Below are 27,074 nucleotides of genomic sequence, written 5' to 3'. Positions count from 1 at the left end.
GGAACAGGAAGCTTAGAGAAGGCCAGAGAGGATGAAAGGAGACTGAAAGAAAGGTGGAAGGGATGAGAGGAGAGGGAACAGAACACCGCAGAGAAAAAGAAGAAGGAAAAGAGGCAACAGCAGAGAAAAGACTACTGAGAGATAGAGGGCTGGTAAGGAAAAGGGGGAGACATCACTAAACTTTACTGAGCACCTACTATATACTCGGCATAGTTAAAACCCCCAGAACAGGTATTACTGTCATCACTTTCAGATGAGAAAACAGCAAGTAAAATGGTTTAGCTTTTCTAAAACCAATTATGTTAGCATACAGACATTAGAACCTACATCTTTCCAGAGTTCACTATAATGTGTTGCTTCCATGTTCGTAAGGACTAATGATGAAACAGAAAATACTCCTCACACACTGTCAATCCAGTTTCAAAGAGTGTTCCTGTCACGCTGAGGAAAGACTTCCTAGATGGGCTTGGGTGTTACTTCCACTTAAGACAACTGCAGAATGTTAATTACTTGAGTCAAGGCATTTGGATTCCAGATAAAGCAGACCTCGCAAACGGTTTATGCTGCAGGATAAGTCACTTGTCTAAGCCTCAGTTTGCCCATCTGTAGTATGTAGGCTTTGTACTAAATAAATTGGTAAATTCTGAAATCTATCCTTAATGTCACATGGCCAGATTTTCAACTGAGTGTTATTCTTGAACTCTTAGGTGTCCCCAGGCCATTCAAGTTGATGGCAGGAAGGAGTAAGGTGGGAAATCATCTCAGTGGTAGTAGCAAAGATCTACTAAAAAGAAGCGGAGACCCACCCCAAAGCTGTCCCCACACAGGCACAAGGCTGTGATGTGGATTGGGGAGCTGGTATATTTGGTTTCTCCAGTGAGGATCACTGTTCAGAGTTTTTTAAGTCTTTCACTGTACAACCTCAGGAGGCAATATTCACACACACAGTCATGGGCCATGGCCCTGGCTCTACAAAGCTAGAACAAAGACCGATGGGTAGAGTTCATAATAAACACAACTGAGGCTCAGTAGAAAACTAACAAATTCTGTAATGTTCAGCGTTGCCCATTAACAATGTGAGAACTTTACCTTTGGGATTTTTTGGGCCGAGACCACATGATGTAGGGGGACTCTGCTACTGAATGAGAGTTTAGAGAGTACACAAGTGACATTCAGGACTAGTTTTTGGAATGTATTCGAAGCTAGATAGGTGATCTTCTTAAAATATTTAACCTTTAATTTCCTGAGTGCAAAATATTATGGCCAAAATAACCTTACCTACTTTATATATCTGCTGTAAGTATACACAAGATTGTGTGTCTGTGTATCTGCATCTCTATTTAGATTATCTGTCTGTCCATCCATCCACCCACCTACCTACCTATCTACATACCTATCTTAGCACGATGCTCCACACGTGATAAAAGCTCAGTAAGTGTTAGCTCTCATTGTGATTATTCTCTTTACAACTACTGAATGATGCTGTTAGCACAGCAGAATTCCCTTTTATCTCTGTAGGCATGAGACTGTCACCCATGCTTGAGGGCAAAGAGTGGTGGTACTCTAAGAGATGCCACTGTTCATTCTTAATTGTAGAACAAGCACGTAACACAAGGCCTATTTTATCTGAAGCCTAGAGCCAAAATTTGGCTAAGGCAAAAGTTCCCCTACTTCTAGGTAAAGAGTGATATGAAATAATGGTGACAGCCGACAAATTTCTGAATTTTTCTCTAACTCTAACTCTATTTCTGAACTTTTACAATGGAGCTTCTCCAGGACCCAACATCGGCAAACACTAACCCCACCATGACTCCTAGAATTACACGGCATCTATTTCTAACCTCTCACTCTGCAGCATGGATACTTCCTCACTCAGAAATTAATTTAGTCAATTCAGCCTGAAAATTCTATTGTCAAAAAGTGTGTGTTTCCTGTGGGAGTGTCACTCATTTCTCTCTTTTTTGATAGGAGATGCAGATGTACCTGAAAAAAAAAAGTGTTATCTTCCTCCAGAAGCTGCAAAGATGCAACTGTCATAAGTAATCACTGCATCAGAACAGTTAGATGGGGAAAAAGTGTCCTTGGCTGTTTTATAAGAGAAGCAGTAAGCCAGCTGATTCATGCTCAGTGAAAGAGCAGACTGAAAAAGGACTACGAAGCTTGCATTTCTTCCACTTAGGTCAAGGTTTTCAGTGTGGTTCCACGCAAGCTAAAAGCATTCTTACCTACAGGTTTGATCTGTGCTACCCTCCCTCCCCCTACTCATCAGTTTATCCTCTGTCCTTTTCTCATTTGGTTCACTAATTCACTCACCCAAAAACTCTCTCATATATTCAGCAAGAATTTATTGATCCTTCTCTCTATATAACTGCTTGGCCTGGGAGATTTACAATCCCACAGAGGTGCTAAAATAACATGAAGACACGTTTTTCTCCCCAGGGAAATCTCTCCTCATTGTACAATCTACAATGCCTTTAGTTAGTGTTTTGATCCCTGAAAGAATTTTACATTATTCACTAAGTGCATCCTGTGAGTGACTCTTATTTTGCAAAATAATCTTCAGTTCTTTATCTTTTTATTATTATTTTTAATGGAGGTACAGGGGATTGAACCTAGGACCTCGTGCATGCTAAGCACACACTCTACCACTGAGCTACACCCTCTCCCTGATCTTTAGTTTTTTTTAAAGAGAGGGGCCCTGGCTGAAGCTACTCCTCCTCTATCCTGAGCAAGATCTGGCTCCACTCCACCTACCTAACCTCACCTTGTGTTCTTCATCCAAGACAAGCTGATTTCCTGCTTTGCTGGGGCCACCTGCTCTTTCTCCCTCTGTGTTCTCGTTCAGGTGTGTACGGTTAGTAAAATCTTAAATTTTTTTTTAAGACTAGACTCTTCATATGGAATAGTTTTTTAGACTCTTTCTGTCCAAACTCCTACAGAAAGCCCTTGTAAATGGTTGCTGAATCCAAGAATACACACAAGGTGTATAACATTGCATTCATTTGCTAATACTACTTACAGTATATTGTTTTCTACACATTTTACTATTTCCTCATCAGCTCATAGTATTCTTTCTAACAAGACTGGAGGCACCAGGGAACAAAAGATACATCTGCATCCCTTACGCACAGCGCCTGGTCCAATGTGGAATGTAGAAGCCATAACAAACACAAATTAAATACTAGCTGAAATTCAGTAAGTAACAGGAGATCTGGAAAGTCATTTGAGAAAGCTTGCTTTGACAGCCTTCTCTTTTAAATACAGAACTTTTGTAGAATTATTATTCTCCAAAGGCACAAGCATATCTTAGAGATGTGGCAGATTTACTTTCCAAATAATTCTAACATTTCAGATGTTTACCTGAGTCTGCCATCCTCTGCTGCAGCACCTCCTGGTATAATCTTCGTAATAAATATGCCAGGGTCATCTCCAATGTGGGGATTATCTGTCCCTCCAGCAATACTGAATCCCAGGCCAGAATTCCCCTGCAGAAACAATAAGTAGACATTAAATGATATGGCTGTCACCTAAACTAGTTCCCTGTAGTGTGTGTTATCATCTTACTACTCAAATGGAAATCAGGTGATAACAGCCTTGTATGCAAAGCTATAAAGTGCACGGTCAGCAGACAAAGGAAGGTCAGGAAAAATACTCAGGTTTGTACCTGCACTGCAAGAACTCAAGGGCCTTACATTTTTGCTTTTTCAAAGGGTCTTATATTTTTGCTTCTAAGAAATGCCTCCTTTTTCAGCAATTAAAATGATCATTATGAAGCAGGAAATAAAAGCATCCTAACTGTGTAATATATTACATGAGAAGATGCAAAAAATCATTAGTGCCAAGTGTAAAAATTATACATACCCATGAAAAAGACTGCAAGGAAATGAGTTACATGAAAATATTTGATTTGGTGGAGTAGTGAAATTTGGGTGTTTTCATTCTGCTATTTCTGGTACTGTTGCTCTGATATTGCTTATCCATCAAAGAAATGTGTTCCTATTAACAAGGAACTTTGACTTGAGAAGGCAGGGACCTCTTCTAAACTCATAGCAAATGTGAGACACTTTTCTGTAATAAACAGGTTTTAATTTGCAGTAGATACTAACAAGGAATGCAATATTGTTGCAACATGTAAATCTGAATAGTTTATATTCTAATAAAGCTTTCATACTTATCTTGCAGACTACAGTAATTGACATCCAATGTATATATAACCCTCTAAAATTTGTATATAACACATAATTAAAAATCTCCCCGATTCACAAACCATCATACTTATTTCTTATTTTCATATTCCTTTTTTAATGTCCATTTCCATGGCTACATTATGTTTCCACACTGTGTTCCATTTTTTTCCTAACTCACATTATACTTTAAGCCATTTCCACATAGCTAGACAGTCTTTATAATTATCCATTTAAATGACTAAATAATATTTCACCAAGGCCATTTATTTAACCAGTCCCCTGTCACTGGATATTTAATTTTTCTACACACTTTTACAACGAATATAGCTTACTAAATATACAACCACCCGATTAAGCTCTGCTCTTGGGTAAAAAGAAATGAGGAATAAGAATTTAGTAGTTAATCCAGAAAAATTAATTAGGGCAGTCAATTAGTCAAAAAAGTTCAATGTTAAAGTAAAAATCCAGCTATCACTTGACAGTTATGCTACCACTGCAAATGCCAAGGTAATGCTGAGCAAGTTTTATTGACTGAATTAATAAAAGTCTGAATTTCAGGGGGTTGTTTTCACAATTATAATACACTGAAAGGCTGAAGTTAGTAATTCAACCACACGCCACTAAAAATCCTCTCTTTGTACTTCTGACTTCTAATTCTGTTTGTTCTTTGAAAAAATTCCAATGTTCACTGAATAGAGTTATCACTTAGTTGTAGTCAAATCATAAATTTATTTAAGACTCATTAGACATCAGCTCTGTGCCTGGCACCGGACTAAGCCCTGGAGCTACAGCGGTGAACACATCAGTTTATAAGGCAGACGAAGGGCAAGTGCCGAGGGCAGGAGTGGCTACAGGGGAGCCAAACAGAGGGACTCTTCCCGAAGGTCAAGAGCAGTTTGTTACTTTCAAGGCTGTCAGGGTGGGAGGCGGAGAGGAGGACAGTATGTTCCAGGCTGAGAGAAGGACAAATGTAATATCCCTGAAGTGAGAAAGGGTATGCCAGATCCAAGAAACAGACACAAGGCTGGAATGAAGAAAGCAGGGAGAATTGGGTGAGATGAGTCTTGATCACGAGGTTCTTCAGAGCAGAGTGTATGTGAATTCATTTTTGGTTTTAACTACCTACTGACATCAGATGACTGTAGCGGTACTGTGTGAATATCTCCCACATGGCTGTCTTGAAGCTAAGGCTGTAGGGATTAAGACAGGTGATTTCTGCCTTCATGGAATTCAAGGCGGAGCCGAAAAGACAGTGATAGTTTGGCATTTGGTTATCAGTTCCTTTTCATTGTATAACCTCAACTACACTGTCACATATACAGCCAACAAGACAGTAGTTAGGTAACTTATGAGGCCATTTTTACAAAATCTTAGGTTTTAGAAGAAAGAATGGGAAGATGAGCCTCTTCAGTATAATTTGGGTTTAGCTCCAAGAACATCCACTGAAGTATGTTGGTTTTACTAGAGGTGGCACCTCAGGGAGAATGATTTCTTCATTAATGGGGGGTAGGGAGAAGGGAATCAGAGACCGGGAGATATTTCACTGCTTTCTCCTGATAATATCCACATTTTTCGAGTGGGCACACAAAACTTTGTCATTTGAGGAAAATATTCATGATTTAGCTTTTAACTGTTATCTCCTTTATTTCTAGCTTTACCCTTTAGCCCCTGGGAACACTGAATCTATCTGCTGGCTCCTTCCCGCACAGCCCACAGGATAACTCATCTCTCGGCTTTTACTCATCTGGCTTTCTCCACCAGAACCTTCCTGTCTCCCCCTCGATGGCTCAGATGGCATCTGCTCCAGAAAATATTAAATGACTACCCCAACTCCTCTTCACTGGGTAAGTCACTCCTCTTTTGAGTTTTCATAAAGTTCTGTGCTTAGTTATGCCATGAACTGTGTTATTTTGAAATTATATATTTATGAATCTACCTTTCCTTCAAACTGACCTTCAAGAAGGCAGCAACTGTGTCATTTTTCTGTTTCTTGGTGCCTTGGGTGGCACACAGTACTGCTCATTAAATATTTAAAGAATGAACGAACCAACAAGTTTACTGAGAATATTCAAGTTCTAAAGGGAAGACTCAGAAAGGACACAATAAAAGTCCACACTGTGTTAAGGGATATAATACAGAAGTAGAAGTCATTTTGTTCTGTGTGGCTCCAAGAATGAAAATGGAAAGCCCAGGGCTTCAAATCGTTGCTCAGCTGAAGGATAAATGGTGAGACAGAGCTGTCCAAATTGGGAACAGGCTGCTCTGCAAAGGAGGGAGAAGCCTTCACTCAGTGGGCAGCTGGCTAGATGCTGGACATGGAGGACCGTCTAGTGGGAGGTTAAACTGGATGACTTCAAAGGGTTCTTCTGGATCTCTAGCTACACTGGTAGGAAAACTGCTCTTGCCAATGGAAAAAAAGAAAAGGAATGCTATAGGAACCTTGAGGGGGGGAAGTCGGTCACTGTTGTGTTTTTAAAAACTTACTGTATGAGTTCATAGATCTTTGAAGTAATAGCTTTGATGATAACCTAGCAAACATTTAACCACTGTTTTTAGAACTGACTCCAGTACGAAGCATACAGTGACTCTGGCATTTCTAATATACATGCCCCTGCCTTCAAATCCACTCTGAGGAAAGGAATGAATAATAGAATGTACAGCAAAAAGAGGCAGGTAGAGACAGAGTCCAACTGGATCTGTGTTCTGGTGACAAGGATTCCCCAAAGCTTTTGTGTTTCAATTAAAACTAGGCTGCCAGCTGGGCCTGGCCAGTCACCGTGGTCCCTTAGAAGAGGTTCATCTGAATTCAGCTCCGGAAATTATTTAAAGTGTTTTCCCATCTCCCCTTATTGTTCCTCCCAGCCTTCCTTTTCAGGCCTTTGCTACCAGCCAGCAGCATTCACTGGAGAGAGGAAGAGATAAAAAGCGGCAGTGAAATTACTGCCTGCTGTTCTCCATGGCTGAATCACTCCAGTCCCCTGACAAATCATCCCAGAGCCAGCCAGCTGCAAGGGCAGACCCCAGAACCTCTCTCCTCTGAGCAGCCCTCTCTCCACATGAACAGGCAGACCCCTGGCTGACACCCTTAGATCCTGAAAATTGTGACTAATTAACTGAGCGATGATACCTGACACAGTCAATGGAAACTGCGAGGTGCCACGCTGGTGAGGGCAGCCTCTGCGGAGAGTTCTAGGGGGATGCTGTTTCCTTGCAGTCGGGCAGATTCCCTGCCTGAAAATGTGGCCAGCATGGACCATTCTTTCTCCTCGTTCCCAGCCTTCCACATTTCCTGACTCTTCCCCCAAAGCACAAGCCCACTGCCTAACCAAATGGTTCCTCTTTCATGTACTATGCTCCATCTCCTTTCAGAAAAAAAAAAAAAATAGCAAAAAGAAGATAATGTACCATTTAATTGATGGTTACAAATATAAATACAGCATCCTCAGAAAACTCCTCTTTCATTAAAAGATGGTTCTCTAACAGAAAATAAATGGGGTTACAAAAAAGAAGAGGAAAATAAAGTGATAGCATAATTATATGTATTTATAGAATGCTCTATTGGCAAAGAATTTCTTTGATTTTTGAAAGTTAAGTTCCTACTTTAAAATACTATCTAAGCTGGTAATTCAGTTCTAGGAATTTATCCTAAAGAAATAATCAGAGGTGTGCACAAAGATTTGTGTTCAAAGCTTTGTTGCTGAACCATGCATCTACTTTAAAAAACAAAACAAAACAAAAGCAACTCATAACTGGAAACAAATACCCAAACAATGGAGAAATGGTTAAAAATACTGTGGTATGTCTATCTGAATGTGGTAATATTTTGGAGTCATTAAAATTGTAGTGATATTTAATGACTATGGAAAAATGCTCATTACATAAATGTGAGAGGGAAAAAAGTGTATGAAATTTTAATTACAGTATGATCATTGCTAAAATACTTTTAAATGACTTATTTTTAATAAGAAAATTATTAATTACTAATTAGTAATAGTAAAATTGCTTAATAATTCAAACTACCTAAGAGGGAGACTTTTTTAAAAGTATAAAGCTCTGAGTAAAATACTAAAAATGTCAAGGGAACTAACATTTACTGTATATATATTTTTTTAATGTTAAACACTGAGGTAGGCTTCTTATAATCATCTATCTGATAGACAGTATTGTCTCCTTTTCATATATTAAAAACACAACACAAAAGCAAAGAAAAAAAAAAAGGAAGTCCTGAGGCTGAGAAAAGTGAAGTAACTTACCGAAAGACAGAAACCAAGTAAATAGTGGAATTTAGATTCAAACAGGATTTTTTAGGCTCCAAATACCATTTTTCTTTCCTGTTCTATCACACTGCCTCTTCTGGGTTAAAAAAATAATTTGATGGTGGGGAAACAATAAAAATAATAGTAATAACGGACCTCTTAAAAATTTTTTGAAAAAAGTCTAAAACACTCCTATCAGTATCATTAAAATATTAAAAAATTTGTAATGGAAAAGCATGTACTTGGACCATTCAGACCTGGGTCTGAGCGCCAGTTTTGCTCTTGCCAGCTGTTTGGCATTGGGTACACTTCTTAACTTTGAGTCTAGTTTCCTCATCTATAAAATACACATAATAGTAACTACTTCACAGTTTTGTTAGAAAGATCAGAGCAAATGATACATGTACGAGCAGAGCACTGAGCACAGATCTGGGCACGTGGGTGATGATCACTCAACGTCAGTTCATTCCCTTTGGTCTGACACAGCACTGTGAAAAGGGTCCTAAGGAACATGAGGGCAGGAAGGGTGAACAGAAAGTGGACAATGTATGCTTTCATTCGTACCTTTATTTATTCATCCAACAAGTATTTGTTGATGAATTTTAACCTACACTTTAATTATATATTATTTCTCTTGGTAAAGATAATTCAGCTACAAACTCTAAATATAGGAGAAGGGATGGTTAGGTGGGTAGTATTGAAAATTGTTAGGCAAATGAAAGCTAGATAAAGGAAGACTCAAACAATGTTTTTTAATCTTTCAACACCCATAGCCCGTTTTGATACAGGGAATTTTTGTATATCCTCTCACCAACCCCAAGATTTCTGTGCATTTTCCTCATTTCAGGAATTCCCTGCCACGAATATCAATATACAAGTCTATTGTCTGTATATCTGCTCTAGCAAAGACATTTATTTTTATTTAATATAATTTATACTGCAACATAATATATATATTATTTTCAAGTATATAATTATACCTCAGCCTCCAATCTGCACATTTCTGAAGTGCATGTAGACTGAAAATTACTAGTGCACAACTTGACTGTTGATCAACAAATAGAATAATGAACAATGTAAGTAGGTAGGATGAAGATATTTAAAAACAAAGTTAAAAGATAAGAGCACATTAAAATAAAGAACTCTGTACGCTATATGCTGGGAGAAAAACATCATTTGATTGAAAGGTCTATTAGTTGGCAAATAATCTTGTAAATGGCCTTGAAAGTAATTTTATTTTAGGTAGTAAATCTGGAAAGGCACAGAAAATAAAAAGATATCTTTTTCATAGATACTACCTGTTTAAAATCATTCAGAGTCTTTCTCTCATTCACCTCCTATAACATACTACAGTATCAAAAGATAAATGGCCCCAGGGCCATTATTAGGGTGTAAGGATATGAGTGTAACACAGACATTTCTAACTAGTGTTGCTTACAATTAACAACAACAACAAACTCTCCCCCTCAAATTTTCCTTTTTTTCCCTTAACATGTGAACAGTCCATGTGTCTTTAGATAAAGGTCTCAGCCCAGGAATAAAGAGACGCCTTAGCTCATACCAAGAAACACAATGGTATCGTAAGATGAAAAGGGCTTTACAGTACATCTTTAGCTAAAGAAAACAGAAGATAACATAGGATTTAAACTTTGACCTTTCTTTGTAATATATATGCATAGAAAAAATTTGGAAATATGTTCAGCAATGTGTTAATATTGCTCACGGACATCAGAATTATAGATCTTTTTTCTTTTGTAATTTTGAGCAAATCCATCATTAATTTTTCCTTGCAAACATATCTTATAAACACACACACACATTATACTTGTAAAAGAACAAATGAAAGTTTGGCTCTGCGACAGCGTAACTCAGCCTTGGGTTGGGAGATGGATACGTTTTCTTCTTCACTGGGTCCATTTTGTCTCACCCTTTAGACAAAGTTAGAGTGTTATTTTAAGCTGGAAGAAGTTATAGGCTCATTTTAAGGAAGAGGAGAAGGAGGCTGACAGAGTTCTTGACTGATGATGTCTTTGCTCTATATATTCGGATGTTAGGACATTAGAGGGAAAGGTCTAGAATGAATTTGGAGACTTCAGGAAAGCAGTGAAAGGTTGAAATTGCAGCTGTGAGGCAAAAGAGACACATTGGGATGGAAAGGGGTCTGCTGAGCAGCGCTGAGGAAGGACACTGCCAGTGGGGTTGTGGGATTTTCTCCCACAGAGCTCAGTAATCCTCAACAGTGAAAAGGGAAGGTTTGACTGCCTCTGGGCTGAGGTTTGAAAAGCAAATGTGGCTGACTCTCACAGGGTTGAGTAACGTAAATCAGAAAGGACAGGAAAGAAAGAGAAGCCAGTAGGATGCCTGGAGACTGAATAGATGGATAGACTGAGGTCCTAACAAGGTCAGATGATAAATTTATTAGAGAAGTGGGAATAAAAGAGAGGGTAGCGGGCTGTGGACACCGTGGGATTTTAGGGTTTAAGATTTCAGAGATGCAGCAACACTCACTGATAGTCATGGGAGGGCATAAAGGTCAAATCACGTGAATGTATTAAAGTGATGATCAAGCCAGAGAACTGTGTGGCTGACATTGAAGTTTCCTTGGAGGACAGAGACAAAAGATAGAGAAGAAAAACAATGGCCAAAAAAGATCAGCAAGAGTGAGGAAAGACCTAGGGTAAAGATGAGGAGTAGAATGTGATGCAATGTGGCAGCTGGGAGAGTTCCAAGTAGACGAACAGGACGTGCCAAGTCCCCACAACAACTCTGTGAGGGTATACTTGACAGTTTTCTGAATTCCAGAGACCTAGTGGTATGGGTTTTCCTGTAGAAACTAGATTTTCTTCATAAGGAATGACATGATAAATGTGGTATTTTACTATGATTAATTCAAAGACACTGTGCAGGCTGAATTAAGAATAGTTTTGGTGGATTGAGTCAGAAAGCAAGAAGAGAGGAAAAAAAAAGCAAGGAGAGTAATTTGGGATCATATACAGTGTTTGAGCTATGAATTCTTAAGATATGATTTAGGATGTTTTCAATGACACTCCAAGTATAAAATTTCCAAGTAAAATCTATTTTGTACTCTGCAACAGTATTTAACTGAAATGCCACCAGAAGTGAATACATACTTCTCAACAGCTACCAACACAGACTCTTCTTGATCATTTTTGCAATGTAAGTTGGTAACTATGGTGCCCCTCTCTTGTACCTGCATTAAATCTTCTATTTCTAATGACATCTCTTCCTGTGTTTTCCAAAAAATTCCTGGCATATGAAGGATTAAAGTAGATATCTGTTTAGAACCATCTGTGTATAGAAAATGAGAAAGAAATGCAGAAGATCATGAATCACTCAGCTGCCACATCAAAGAATCTGATAGCCATCCTTGACTCCTGCTTGCCCATCAGTCCCAATATCTTGTTAAACATCATGACTTGCTGATTCTCCCTCGGAAAGATCCCTCAAATCCAGCCAGATTCTCTCAATGTCAATGATCATGGCCCCAACTTAGAACTTCATGAGTTCTCCTCATCGATATTCTGGTTTCCAGGCTTGAGTCAAACTCTGTCCTTCTCATGAGAATGGGTTCAAAATAATGGATCTCGAACACTAATGACTATGAAGGCAGACAAGACATACAGGAGGGCAAGACAGGCCTATGAGAGGTAAAACAACAGAGACGAGAGTGTGGTTCAATGGCAATTAGTCTTCATGCTGGGAATAAAACAGGGGAGGGAAGGGGTACTTTCAGCTCTGCGGATGGTGGGCACTCTAGAACGGGGGCCTCAAGTTGGGAGATTGTTTTCCCTCACTGGGGAAGCCAGGGATCAAATTTTCTTAAATAAAATACCAATTTTTTAAATGTTAAAAAAAATTACTGAATTGAAATATATGTAGGTTCTTAGTCAGTTAGGCTTACTGTAATTGGCAGTTTGAGAGGCACATTCCATGGCTGCCACACAGCTCAACCTCGTGAAGACTAAAGAAAATATGTCCCCAAACCAGAGGTAGGATCCAAGCATCACCATTTTGTGAACTGCTCACTATTTGACTAATTCATATTTCCTTCTGCGTGGCCTTATATACCCCTCAGCAGGATGTAAAGTAAAAATGACTGACCCTGATTAGGTCCTCACTTTTCCCTTCATTTTTCTTCTCTATATTATTTTGTGCTTGGTTCACAATTTTACTCTTGTACACAGCACACTGTATTGTACTTGTTTACCTGCTTATCTCCCCTATTCTTCCCTACTGTGAGCATCAATCCAAAGCATCAAAACTGAGTTATTCATTTTCTGTGCCCAAATCATGTACTTGTACATGAAAAGAACTCAATGTATTCTGGCATGAACTAAATCGAATTGCCTCTTCTGCCTGGAATGCTGCTTCTCTTGTTGAATTCCCATTCAAACATCAGAATTTATCTCAAATGCCATCTGTGATGTTTTCTCCAACTGCTTCAGGCATATATAATTGACCTTTCCACACAGTTTCATTCATAATGTGATTAAGACCACAAAGTTATTTATGTATATGTCTCCCTTCGCCTAGATTCTCAGTATCTGGAGGACAGAGGACACACTATATCTGCAACTCAATGCCTCGTGAGAGCGAATCCTCAGTAAATGTTTGTTGAGTGAAAATAAACTAAAGAATACTCTAAATAATTTGTATGAATATGCTAATAAGGAAAAGTCAAGTGAAGGGGTTAAAGGGGGTTTAACTGGTCTTCCTATAGAAAGGTTTAAGGTTGACTCACTTAACTCTATATTTACTTATTTGAGTACCTACTATGTGCTCAACATTGTATCAAATTCTGTGACAAAAAGAAAGTGAAAAATATGGCTCTTTTTCTGAAGGAGTATACAGTCTAGCTGGGGAGATATGTCACATACATGGGAACAGTGTGGGTGTGGCACAACAGTTCAAATTTTTCTTTGGCAGTTTGAGAGGCACATTCCATGGCTGCCACACAGCTCAAGCTTGTGAAGACTAAAGAAAATATGTCCCCAAACCAGAGACAGGATCTAAGCATCACCATTTTCTACCTAGGCTCTCTCAGCCATCATTTGCCAACTGTTCATTCTATCTATTGAGTAGCTCTTGTTTTCATCCTCTTATTTCTATTCCACTGCCTCTAGCCTACCCAATTTCCTCATTTTCTATTGCCCAGGATATTGCAAAATCCCAGTGTCTGGGAATGCTCACTTTATACACCATTTCTTCTGATTCATTGTATTTCAAAAGTATAATTTTCCCATTTTCTCTCAAATCAACACTTCAGATCTTCTTCTGTTTTCTATTTCAATCTTTGAAAACCATCAACTGCTGAACAAAACAATCTCTTCACTCCTTACTGAACCACAAGGTTTTTTTTTTTAAAAAGTTCATTCCTTAGAGTTGTGGGTTTTTTTTCTTTCCTGGCAGTGTATACTTATTCTTTCTTTTTACTATTTTTTGGCAGTACTCTAGGTGCTCACTTGCTACAGCCAAAAACTTATGTCCCTTAAAAGTAACTTTCCTCTGAAGTGGTAACTTGGGAATTGAGAATAACTAACTGTGACTCTGATTTAACAAGCCTTCAACCTGTACCCATACGCCCACCAATCTTGACAAGGCCAAGAAGGATGGAAACAGGTACTTGCTTTAACCTATTAGGCTCTCTTGGAATGGATTAAGAAACCAAGAGCTCCAGAATCATTCCTGCTGTTTTTAGATCCTAACTCTACCACTCCTTGGCTTGTGATTTTGAACAATTCTTTTAAGTTCTCTGAAGTATAGCTTCTGATAAAAGGAATAATAATAGCTTTTATGTTGGTCATAAACTAGTAGTCCTCAAAGCATCTTCAGTACTAAAAGCATTTTCATAATAACAAGGTGTTATTTGTCTTTTCCAAAGTGTTTATCTTTGCACTGATAATGCAAAAGCATTAGTGGGTAAAACTGTTGGTGCTTTAGCATAAAACAAGGTAGTGGTATCAAAGTCTACTAATAATCACTGGATTTTTCACTCAATACACGTTCGCAATAAAAACAAAAAGTTTTACTTAAGAATATCTTTGATGAAGCAGTGAAAATGATTAATTTTTATAAAATCATGACTTTCAAGTCCATAACATTATAATATTGTTTGATGAAATGAGTTCATGCCTAAAGCACTTCTGTATACTGCATATGATTTTCTCAAGGAAAAAAATGTGCAATCATTTGAGTTGCAAGCTAAACTAACCACATTTTCATTGATTATCATCTTTTCTTGGAAAAAAGACTGACATACAAACTTAGAATATTCAGTCTTAGGTATTTGGCAGAAACTTTCCTGGAAATTAATGGAGTGAGTCTGCTTTCTTTCAGGGAAACAATTGATAGTATTTGTTGTCAGTTGTAAAATTTGAGCTTTCAAGCATCTACCACCATGAGCATGACAGCTTCCCATTACTTAAAGACTTTCCTGATGGGATGGATCATAATATTGACAGATAGAATTTTTTGGTATTTCATAATGAAATAAGTCAACATTTGGATGATCTGCATAACTCAGTGAGCCAATATTTTTCAACTATTATGTAATACTACAAACCCATACATTAGTAAAAGGTCCATTAAAGTTTAAGATAGATGAATTAATTTCATTGTAACAGTACAAAAAATTCATTGATATGGTTTCAGATTTTATATTGCAACTCATCTTTACAAAACTATGATTTGTCAAGTTTTGGTGTAGTATCAAAGAAATATACCCACAACTACCTGAAAAGAGTATGAAAACATTTCACATTTCTCCATTCCTATCTGTCAAATAACCACATTTTCCTCATTTACTTTGACTAAAACAACACGCACAACAGGTTAAATACAGATGAAGATAAGAGAACCTGGATCTATTATATTAAGCCAGACATAAGAGATTTGAAAGATATAAAATAATGCCAATCTTCCTGTTAATCTTTTTGTGCTTTGAAAAATATTGTTACTTTTAATAAAAGTTACTTATGGTAACATGTAATGGATTTACTATTGTTATTTATAAATTAATGACTAAATACTTTTAGTTGCTCAGTTTTAATCTTTAACATGATATATAGATAGATAAAATCTATATAAACAATATAGGAGTCCTCATTAGTTTGGAGTAAAAAGGGATCCTGAGACCAAAATATTTAAGAAATGCAGCCATAAATAGTCCATGAGATAATTTTCATAAACTGTCTAACATGGTATACTGCAAGGGCTCCATTATTGCTGATAATCCTACTATTCACCAATTATTCAGTAAGTGTTAGCAAGTATTATAATATCTTAAAACCAAATTTGATTTTCATCCATTTTTCCTAGTTTAAAGAGAACTTAAGGACCTGAGGCAGCAGAGCACTTGAAGCGGGTAGGGAAGAGATAGGTATATCATAGTTTAATACTTGTAAAATTAATAATATTATTCACCACTTCAGGAAACAGTACAAAGGACTAACTCCTGAAATGAAAGGATTTTCAGCATGGTGTGCATTTCTGCAGCTGCTCTGAGATTTTCAAAGCATGCACAGGCTACCTATTTGAAACCTGGAGCACTAGGTCCCCTCATGCCTGGTGTGACTTCACATTCTTACACAAAAGCAAAACATTAGTCAAAGGATGCTTAAAGCTATGCTAAGTCCAGAGTCCACTTTAATTCCATTTGACAAATGCATGAACCATTGGAAATGGTAAACATTCCAAAACCCTTTTACATTTTTTAAAGGCAGTGCTATCTGCGGAATTGGTATCCTTTAGTAAAAGAATTTTGCATAAATTTCAGAACTATGTTGAGATCAGCATCCCTTTGGGTCAGAAGTCCAAATCCTCCTCATCACATGCTACCACTCATCTTAAAATATGTTCACTGATATCCAAAATACCTTAACTTTATAGGGCTTCCCATAAAACCCAGACCCAGGAATCAACAATATTTCCTGGGAGCAAATGAACTCAATGTTCCCTCATAGGTATATATTGGGAGAAGGGAGGTGGAGGTAGGGAAAGGCAGGCTGTGTGTACTCCATTCCACTTAGGGATGGTATGTTTCCTTTGCAACCTTGAGGACATATGTTAATAGCTAAATCCTATAGTTTTTGTAGAGGGCAAAAGAGTTTTAAGCCATGAACACCTGTTAAGATACTGGTGTTCTTTGGACTTCCTCTTCTGTTAATATCCTTCTCTCCCACTAAGCTCCAGCCATTGTGTTTGCCTGTATAGTCCTCCAAAACTTCAAGTTCATTTCTGCCTTGGGGGCTTTATGTTTGCTTTTATATCTGCCTCCAGGACTCTTATGTCCTTTTATCTGCTCAAGAATTACCACCTCAGAGGAGCCTGACTCAACCACAGACTCCTCTCCCCACCACATACATCACTCCCAATCTCAGTGTCCTGTTATTTTCATCATGTCATTTATCACATATGAACTTATCTTGTCTATTTTCTAACTCTCTCACTAGAGTGGAAGCTCTAGGAGGCAGGGACTCTCTTCCGTCATGTCCACCACTGTATTGTATTCTTGGTTCCTAGAACAGTGCTGGGTATACAAACAGTCATCACACATTTGAGGGAGAGTGTAGCTCAGTGGTAGGGTGCATGCTTAGCATGCATGAGGTCCTGGGTTCATTCCCCAGTACTGCCATTTAAAAATAAAAAAGAAATATATGTTTAAGAAATGAGTAACCAATCAACTAATGAGACTCTGTGATGTAGTAGAAAGAGTATAAGTTTTGGAGTTAATAGATCTGGGTTTGATTCCTGGCTTTACTTATCAAGTATGCAATTTCGGACTAGTTCCTTAACTTCTCTTGATCTTCGTTTCCTTATTTTATTGACTGATTGATTAAGTGACTGAGGTATACTTGATTTACAATATTATATGAGTTTCAGGTGTACAGCATAGTGATTCAGTATTTTGATAGATAATACTCCAGTAAAAGTTATTACAAGATAACGGCTATAATTTCCTGTGCTATGCAATATATCCTTGTTGCTTATCTAAGTTTCATCATTTTAAAGCAGTGATTGTTACACTGTTGGCAAAGAATGATGTTTTCATGCATAGAAACATCCAATATTGTTTGACACATAAAAGGTACTCAATACAAATTATATTTCTCCCCCACCGAATCCGAACACTCGCTGTATAACACTTAAGTCCCCGACATCACAGAACTATCTGTCTCCTGGGGAAGCAAGATATACAGACACAAAATGGCATTGAATGACAGTCTATCTGAAGTGCCAGATGAATGCTTGAGGGGAAATGAAACTTTCATTGGCTCCCTAGTGCCCAGAGAATAAAGTCCAAATTTATTTAACGTAACATGCATGGCACTTCATGATCAGGCTCCCCCTTGTTTTTCAACCCTCATTTCCTACTGGTGTCTTCCACTTAGGGGCCACCCTAATCAACTCCACTAGTCTACTCACTTTGCTCTGTATGTACATGGGCCTGGTAAGCCTTGCAGCTTTGCTCCACACACTTTCCCTCTCCTTATATTTGAATTCTGCCTGTTCAGGGCCTGAACTGTCACCTGCTCTGGAAAGTCTCACTGGATCTCACACCACTTCAATCCTCAACTGAAAGCAACAGCATTCTCTTCTCAGGTCCCAGAGCAGGCGGTTACACCTCTCCTCAGACACTCCTGACTTCCTACTCTATATTTGGAGTATATGTATATTTGGCTTTATATCTTAGCCTAACCTTTAAGAACATAAGGTTGGAAAGTATTTCTGGTTTATCTTCATCATCCCCAAAGCCTTGAGCACATCATAGATGTCCCCCATATAGTTGGAGAAAGTGAGATGAAAGAATGAATGAATTAGTTTAAAATGAATGAAAAGGAACTAAGTAGGAGACGCAGTCCGGGCTCTTGCAGCTAGATTATGTTTACTTTATTCTGCAGTGTTAGTATCTCAGGGGTGGCAGGTGTTTTCTATGTCTGCACCAATTCCAGACTATAAGGGCTTCTTGGAGTACTGAGTTGAGAAGGATCCTGAGGTGATGCCCAGGTTTGAGTGGGAAAGTCTGTACCACACAATTTAGCACAGTATAATCATATATAACTTTTTATCGGCTAGCTTATTTCAGAATTCTTACTCCTAACAACCTTATTATTTTTTATCAGAGCTTTTTGAGAATCAAGACCATCTTTAATTAACTCTTCTTTCATGATCCTGTCTTACAGTGTGCTGAACACAATGTCTCTTCTTAGCTTTTAGATACTGCTAAAACTTCTTCACTCAGCCCACAAAAGCCTTCCATCACCTGCCCTTAGCTTCCTCTTGCCCAGTTCCATATCCCTCCAGTCCTCCTCTCCACCCCTACTTATAGTCTCCTGAATACAATTATGCCATTTCCATCTCTGTGCCACTCCCCACCCACCTCCTATTTATCTAAACTCAGCTCAAGCATCATGGGTCCTGTGAATCTTACGTGACTCACTAGTTGGGCTTAAATAGGCTTTCTTTCTGCTCCCCAGGGTAGACTGATCTTTCTTCTGCAGGAAACAGTTATCAAATCACACTATAAACACTGGATTTATAGGGAAGGAACCATGTAAATTTTACTTTTGGGCACATAGTAAATATTCAATAAGTATTTGTTGAATAAACAAATGAATGAGAGCCTTATTTTTATTGATCATTACTCTGTTAAGCCCTTTATGGACTCTTATTCCTTACAATAGAATATTTAAATATCTGCTTCTTTCTATTTCTTCTTGCTTCTATCAGTAACAAAAAACTAAGCAGTTTACGTTCTGAAGAAGAAAAAAAAAACCTCGTTCAGCCTCCTGCTGTATCAGGAGGTGCACTGGAATAATTGTTTGCCCGATAGAAGCCTGAAGGAACTAATTCACCTCCATGGTTTCCCCTTAACTCCCTAATCACAGGCAGGATCCAATCAGATTTTAAAAGAAAATGAGGCTTGAAATCTACTTTATATTCCTTTTAGAGTCTTCTCTCATCTATTTGAGTGAAATTCTGCCTCTGTCATTTCTCTTTAAAGAGCACACCTTTGACTAAGGATTTAAGAATACAATATAAAACATTTAATTCTCAGCATCAACTCTAGAATATTTCTACATCTGAAGGTAAAGTAAATAAAATAAATTGGAGTGCAACAGGGAGGAATATATTTCTTTTAGAAGGTACTTAACTAGAATATAAAAAATCTCTGGATCTTTACTTAGCCTTTTAGGAGCAGAAGCAGAAATAAAGCAGAAATACTGGGTATTCACTTTCTCCCATTTTGCAGTGGAAATAAATTTTACTTTTATGATTCAGGCAACAAAAAGATTTTTTTCCATTTACTTCTTTGATTTTCTAAAATATCTTTCAGACCCTGAAGTCCAAGGGTAAGAAGAGCTGACAAAAATACGTTGGTCTATCACTATACTTTTAGGCAGGTTAGTAATTCTCCTGGAGGCATAAACATGACTTGCTTCACTCTGCCACTTTCAGTTCTTTGGGAATACACTTCAAAAGCACAACATGTTTATTAAGTCCTCTAATATCAGCCACATCACAATAAACGATGAACCAACTTCCAGAATATGGGCTCTGACCTCAAGCAAATTACAATAATGCTTCCTTGAAAGTTTTTGTGCATGCAGCTCTTTCACTCCCAGAAGGTACATCCACCAGATGGCAAAAGTGACAACCTCAGAAAAAAAAAATGAAAGCCGAGTTGAAAACAGCAGCTTCTTTAGAAGGTCAGGGCACAAATCTCCAGTAGCAAAGCATAAAACAGCATTTTAGAGACAAAACCTTATTACCCAAACACGGCCATTTCCCAGCACTTCATGTTGGATGGGTAGTATGTCTGCCTAAGGGTCTATTGCTCTCTCATCTTAGGACGAGGCCAAAGATTTTAACTACATGGCAAAGCAGGGGCAGGTAAGACCATGCAGATGAGGGTTTTAGCATGCCGCTACCAAATTCACATAAGCATACATGAACTCATATATGTTTATGTAAGTTTCATGTATGTCCCATACACACATGAATATTTTCATCTATGTATGAACATATATTCCATACAAATATTTTCATATATGTATGAATATGTATTATATACACACACAGAAACACATATACACAAATCACAATGAGGTACAATCTCATGAATTCATATTTATGCATAACGCATTGAAAGGCCACCTTGAGACATCTTAGAGGCCTTCCCCTAAAAGCACTAGTGAAGTTTCTCACACAGGTGAAATAATATCCATAACCACTTCTTACAGCAGGCCTGGACAGTCCCCAATTTTTAAAGCCAGATTGACAAGACAACATCTGGATAAAGAAGAGATTCCCAATTGCAAGTTAGAACATTTATTCATTCTTCCATTTATTCAATCACTTACTCATTTAGAAATGGTACTATAAATCAGGATTATATTTGGGGTTTAGTTGACAGTCATATCTAGGATTAAATCAAGAAATATTAAAGAAGTTACGAAGAAAACATCTTTTTTTAAGATGTGCCCCATTTTTATCTAATTTGTTCCTCACTCAAAAAAGCACATATATTGAGTTTAATAAAACAGAACAAACCTCTAAGCATTTCACTTCTTAAGATGCTCAGGAATAGTATATGAATCTTTCTGCATTTTGCCTAAAACATTTTATTAGGTAGCTGATGAACCAGGCCTGACTTAGAACCTAAAGGACCGTTTCTTGAAAAGTGTGGGTGTGTTTATGAACAAATCCAAGTGCAATGAAAGAAAAGAGAATTAATCTGGTATCAAACGCCTCCCACTGACTTTGTGCTGGAACATTTGTTTCCTTTGGTGAGTAGGATACAGGCAACATCATTTCTACTAACTGATTTTTTTTTCTGGAAGGAGAGGAGTAGGAAGAAAATTGGCTTGAACTCATTCCGGTTTCAATTCGTCTGAAGACAAAGACAAGAACTGCCCAGTCTCTGGGTAAGGTGGATTCTTTTTTACTCCCTGAAAAAGTAAATAATTCCCAAATGTGTCTAATGTCTACAGGCTTATTAGATGTTCTATCTTTATTTGTAAACTATGACATGTTGTCCACTGCCCAGGAATTTCACTGCATTGAAGATTTTCACGTATCAGTATGCAACTGGGTAAACAGTATTCCCAAATGGAATAAGGGTGAGCACTTCAATCATTCAATAAAGCTGCTGATTTTGTATACCTCATTCATTTCTCTTAACTCTAAGGAAAAGGTAGAAATCACTTGATTATGTGACTGAGAATATGCAGATAGAAATTTAGCACTCATTCTTTTAAAACTATTCCTCATAATGGTTCTGAGAAAGGTTTGTATGAGTCTCTCTACATCAAAGATAAGGAAAAAAGGCCCAGTTAAATTCAGTGGTGGTCTAGACAGACTCCCATGACAGGTCTTTGACAGAGGTGGGTAAGGACAGTAGACAACAGACACTGAGCCTTAAACCTTTTGGGCTGCAAAGATAAAATATGTTTCCTTCATTAAAAATTGATCAAAGAATCCAGACTGAGTGGCTTACTGTAGCTCAGCAGTTTGCAGCCACTCAGCAAATTTTTACTATGCCCAGTCATCAAAATAGAACCAAAAGCATAAGAAGGAAGCTAAGATAGTCAGTCACTTATGCAGGTGCCAATGTCAAACTTATGAGCTGTGTTTAAAAACACAGTATATAACCTTATATTGGTATGTAATGCCTAGTCTTCCCAGTGCACATGAAAACACTGAATTCCAAGGTATCCATATTCCTTTAGTTTCTTATGTCTTTCTTCTACTCTACACAAACTCTTGTTCATTAATTCATTCACTTATCCACTTACTCACTCATTTATTTATTGAACATCTACTCTTTGCCTGGCAATGGTTGACATGGTGGATGTACAGGGTGAACTACATAGGCACAGTCCTGACTTCATGGGCCCCTCATTAACTGAAGAAGTTTAATGAATGAACAGGATTCGCTGCTATAATCTTTGGAAAGTTACTTAATCTGAGTCTCAGTTTCCTCCTCTGTAAAATGGGGTTGATGAGATCTTCCTTGCTGGACTTTTGTGTTCCTGTTTGGTTCACAGCTGTCTACCCCCAATTACTTGGCATATAGTAGGCACTGTATGTTCATATCAGAGTCAAGGAATGCAACGAAGAGTGAACATACAGCTCAGTTAAACAGTGGGACACATTAAATAGTAGCTAATATTATGAAAAATAGGAAGTTTCTCCTCTCTCTTTGTAGCCACTGTTGCAGCTGATATCAGCAGTAAATACGACCATTTGTATTTGTCTAGCCTCTCACTCTTTGCCCCTTGCTTATTTTTAAAGACCATTTGCATAAATCTCCATATTATATCTTTAAATAATGCTGTGAAGTGGTCGGTGCAGGGCTTACTAGCCCCATTTTCCCACTGAAGATGTAGAAACTTAGAGAGGTTGACTTATCCAAACTAAAACAGCCAATCAGCGGTAAAAATAATTCTGAGCTCAGATTTCCTCAATGGGAACTCAGTGCACTTAGAACATCTGAGGAAAGGACACTGCAATGTTTGGTAAAGCTGGAGACTCATACATCAATGATGACCAGGGATGCCTCTGCTCACTGCGATTTTTTATTCTTAATTTTGCCCCTGGAGTCATGTGATCTCTGCACTCACAACTCTAAATCCATTGCACATGAGACACTTAACTCTGAACTTACATGTCATTAGGGCAGATAAGAAAAGTTGTCAAGGCTGTATTCTGGGAGATGTTAATTCATTTTAAGTACTTCTTCAGGGCTCAAAAAGTGTTTTTGAACATGAATAAACTACTATCTTTTCACCAAAGCAGTTCTCGGATGTACTACTTAAAATGAGGCAGCATTAACCCTAAATTAAATTAAGAGTATCTCATAATCTTGCTGGAGAGATGGAAACCAAACATGCAGTATCACATGCACGCTCATATGTTAATTAGGGAGAAGAAGAAAACAATTCATTTTACCTAAGGAGAGAGGAAGAATTCTCCTTCTGAAGTCTAGGCAATTTTTAAAAGCTATATGATCTAAGAATGATCTACAGAGATGACATAAAATAGAACCTCCACATCCTCAGATAAAACAAATGCGCCTGTGAGTTTCTATGTCCACTTGACAATGGAAAAGAGCAGCCTACTGAAAGTCCTCAATTGCGTTACTTCCAAGAGGGCTCCCCCTAACTCCCAGGTTGTAAGATCTCCTCCACTACGAATCAACAGAACCCCATTCCTCTACTTCTACTAAGTTACCACCACGTTACTACAACAAACATTATCTGTTGCATATGTGTTTCTCATTAATCTCTCTAGTAGGATGGGAAATAATTTTTATTCATCTCTAGAGCCTTGTTGTGGAACAAAGGTTTCCACTCATGGTAGGTACTTAACAAATATTAAGTGACATCTCTCTCTCCTTACATCTTATCCCTAGCTTTACCATAAACCTGACAGTAGCAGCCCCAAGAAGTACATATCGAAGAGGTCCCAGTCTTTCACGACCAAGGAACTTTGATATTTAGCCTCTCATGGATGTCCTATTTTGAAAGATTTAATGTGCCAAACAAACTAAATCGATTCTGTCTAGAAATGATACATAAATAGTGCCAACATTTTGTTGTTGTTGTTCCTCCTAGGAACTCTTTTTATAGAGAAATAACTTTTTACTTTTAATTAGTCAAATATGTATTCAATTGCCAGTTGCAGCTCCTGGTTAGCCTAAGATGATCCAGTGTGATGACAATAGGTTGGCAGAATTAGAGGCAAAAGCAAAGAAAACTGATGTTTGAGTTAGCTGTTATGTTGTCTTACCTCCAATAAAATTTTAATTTCCAGCAGGCTTTTAGAAATATACCTATATACATACATAGGCATACACACATATGCATGCACTTAGAATGTACGTGTGTGTGTGTGTGTGTGTGTGTGTATAGTACTGTGTATGCTTGGGAATTAGCATCCTAAAAGAATATATACTATAACTAAGTAGAATTTATTTTAAGAATATAAATTTAGGTCAATATTAATATACTTCATCATATCAACTGTATGACCATCTTGAAAGATTACATAAAGACATTTAATAAAACTCAGCAATGATTCCTAATTAAAAATGACACATTTCATAAATATTGTACATAACACCTTTCCCAATCTAGAACTAACATAGAACTTAACTCCATCATTACAGTTATTTACCATTATTCAAAATGTTCTAGAAAATGCAGTAAGACAAAACAAATGAGAGGTCTAGTTATTACTGAGGAAACAATATACTTTGCAGATGGTATATCTGTAAGTCTGGAAAGAGAAGCAACTGAACTGAAAAAAAATAGAATGAATGACAGGTGAGTAAGGAATTTTAGTAAGAGATGAAAATTGGCTATGACAGGCATATTATTTTTTAAAATATTAAACTGATGTATTTTTAATTTTTGTTAAAGAATGATGCCCTGGGGCTTCTTGTCCATTGAAACAGTAGTTCAAGGGAAGGAAATGCCTTGAACAAGAAGTCCTTAAAGGAAGGAAGAATTTAGGATTCAATGTAAGGGAAGATCCTACCAAACAGGAAGAAGTGCAGAGAGTCCTTCACAAGCGAGACAGAAGGGGGAAAAATTTAAAAGGTATTACCCTGATCTTTCCTCTAGGTCAACATTGCAGATGCTGGAGCTAGGACTGAGTGGAGGCATGCTGAAAACAGCTGTGTAGGTTTGGGGGCAAATTCCCAGAACAATGGGGATTGTGTGCCACTAGCCTTTTGGTATTGCGAGGAAAAGTGCTCCTTGGAGACTGGTACAGTGCAGCTGGAAGTGGCTGTACAGAGGCAGAGGGGAGTAAAGCTGAGACAGGATTTATCATACTGTAAATCCAACCTCCCACTCACAGTTCTTCACGCCTTTCACATGGCATGGAGGATAAGCAGACGTTCCCATGTGCTTTTGGTGGAATTTCAAAGGAAAGCAGCTGAGAACCAGCAGACTTCCCATAAAACTGCTGTGCTAAAGAATAAGGTGACCCCTAAGCAGGCATTTCTAGATTAAAAAAACCTATGTCAAGATCATTTAGAAGATGTGGTTATGATGCTGAGGATCTTTAGAGCCAGCAAGATCTGAGGTGGGACAAGCACACCAAGGAGATAACTGGGCTCTCACAATGTCTACAGCAGAGACCACAAGTTCTCCAGCTGCAGGCTGCAGGTAGATGCCACCAAGATGCCCAATGGCCAGGAAAGATGGAAACAGCCAGCACCATCCAGCAAGGACTCAGAGGACAGCACAAGGAACCTCATGCAAACCAGCTACAAGTTCCTATCACCATGAGAACATGTAAGATTTCTTCTACACCATGTTTACCTATAAAAATTCCTTCAAACTGAAAACAACTGAGATATCCTTAATGGAAAGATTAAGATTTTCTTTTTCTTTTTTAAATAAAGAGGATGAAACCATCTGTTGAAATAAAGAGTACTGGGTTTTAACTTTTCCATCTCTGAGTATCTGCAAATCCATTCGATTAAGTAATGTGGAGGTTACTAGAGACATTAGCAAGAATGGTAGAGGAACTCATTGGGTAAAGAAACAATATTAGGATGGTTTGTTGAATGAGAAGACGATGAAGAATGGAGGAGCAAAAGAAATGTGGCTGTGACTGGTTTGTAGAGTTAGGATAGTTACCTGGTGTATGGAAGAAAGGATTCCGTTTATATGGCAAATAATTGAATAAATTTAAGTGTTAATGAGCAAGATCAAGAAAGAGAGAGGTTGAAATCTCAAGAAAAAGATAAGAACTGATGGAAACTGTAGAACAGAAATACAGAAAAATAAATACAGGGGCAGGTGTAATTGATCTCAAAAAGAGGGTGCCCTTTTTAAACATAATACCAAAGAAAGAAAACTCTACAGGAAATACTAACAGAGTTGACCACTTGTATGCATCAGAAATCATCTGATACAAAGTTTAAAAGACAAAATATAGATGGTTTTAATACATAATAAGATTTAAAAACTCAGTAAGATAATGTGTAAGCATGTGAATTAAAAAATGCACAAGGGGTGTATATACTGATAACTCTGAAAAGAAAAAAGTGCAATTCAATCAGTAGGCTTACAAAACTATGTTCAACCTCACTAGTAATAAAATGCAAATAAAACAATAAACAACCTTGCCCATCAAATTGGCAAAGATAAAAATTAGACCATCTGTTTACTTCCTTTGTAATACTTAACACATTTTGTAAACTGGTCTGTTAATCTCTTACTTGCCCACTAAACTGGACATTCTAAGAAGATATCTAGTTAACTTTAGTATTTTCAATTTCTTGTACAATGTCAGGCAATAGGTCCTCAGTAAACACATACTGAATAAATGAATGCATGAAAAAATGAATGAACGAACCATGAGTGTGGTATATGCAAAGCTCTTGCATATTATGCCAGAGGGAGCATCAAATGGTACAACCCACCTGGAGAGAAGCTCAAAAATATCCAAGGTCAATGTTATATTTTTCAAACTAGCAAATACATTTTTAGGTATTTATTTAAAATAAATAATATTTGTATGATTTAGGATAAAGCTGTTCATCAAGGAGTTACCTGTATCCTGGCTATAATTTATAAATTTAAATGTCCAT

General features: G+C 37.7%; 1 protein-coding gene and 1 long non-coding RNA gene across 14 annotated transcripts in view; one reads left to right on the top strand and one right to left on the bottom strand.

The window, feature by feature from the left end:
* The window catches only part of DLG2 (discs large MAGUK scaffold protein 2), a 1,735,130-nt gene that overhangs the window by 538,735 nt on the left and 1,169,321 nt on the right, over nt 1-27,074 (bottom strand). For all 11 annotated transcript variants that reach the window (XM_072969091.1, XM_072969075.1, XM_006197467.4 and 8 more), the window contains one exon: nt 3,361-3,485. In XM_072969091.1, the coding sequence (XP_072825192.1) occupies nt 3,361-3,485 (125 nt within the window). The remainder of the gene's footprint in view (nt 1-3,360; nt 3,486-27,074) is intronic.
* LOC140698665 (uncharacterized) lies at nt 5,167-25,884 on the top strand. Of its 3 annotated transcripts, none has more exons than XR_012076479.1 (4): nt 5,167-5,239; nt 5,840-6,031; nt 21,307-21,390; nt 25,608-25,884. It is a non-coding gene; the product is annotated as an uncharacterized lncRNA (long non-coding RNA). The 3 variants fall into 3 exon arrangements; XR_012076481.1 differs by having other exon boundaries at nt 5,219-5,279; XR_012076480.1 differs by lacking the exon at nt 5,167-5,239 and adding an exon at nt 5,325-5,395.

Source organism: Vicugna pacos, chromosome 10 (genome assembly GCF_048564905.1).
Source record: "Vicugna pacos chromosome 10, VicPac4, whole genome shotgun sequence".
NCBI classification, from domain to species: domain Eukaryota; kingdom Metazoa; phylum Chordata; class Mammalia; order Artiodactyla; family Camelidae; genus Vicugna; species Vicugna pacos.
Note: the sequence above shows the minus strand (reverse complement) of the source record. Positions and strands in the feature narration are given on the sequence as shown.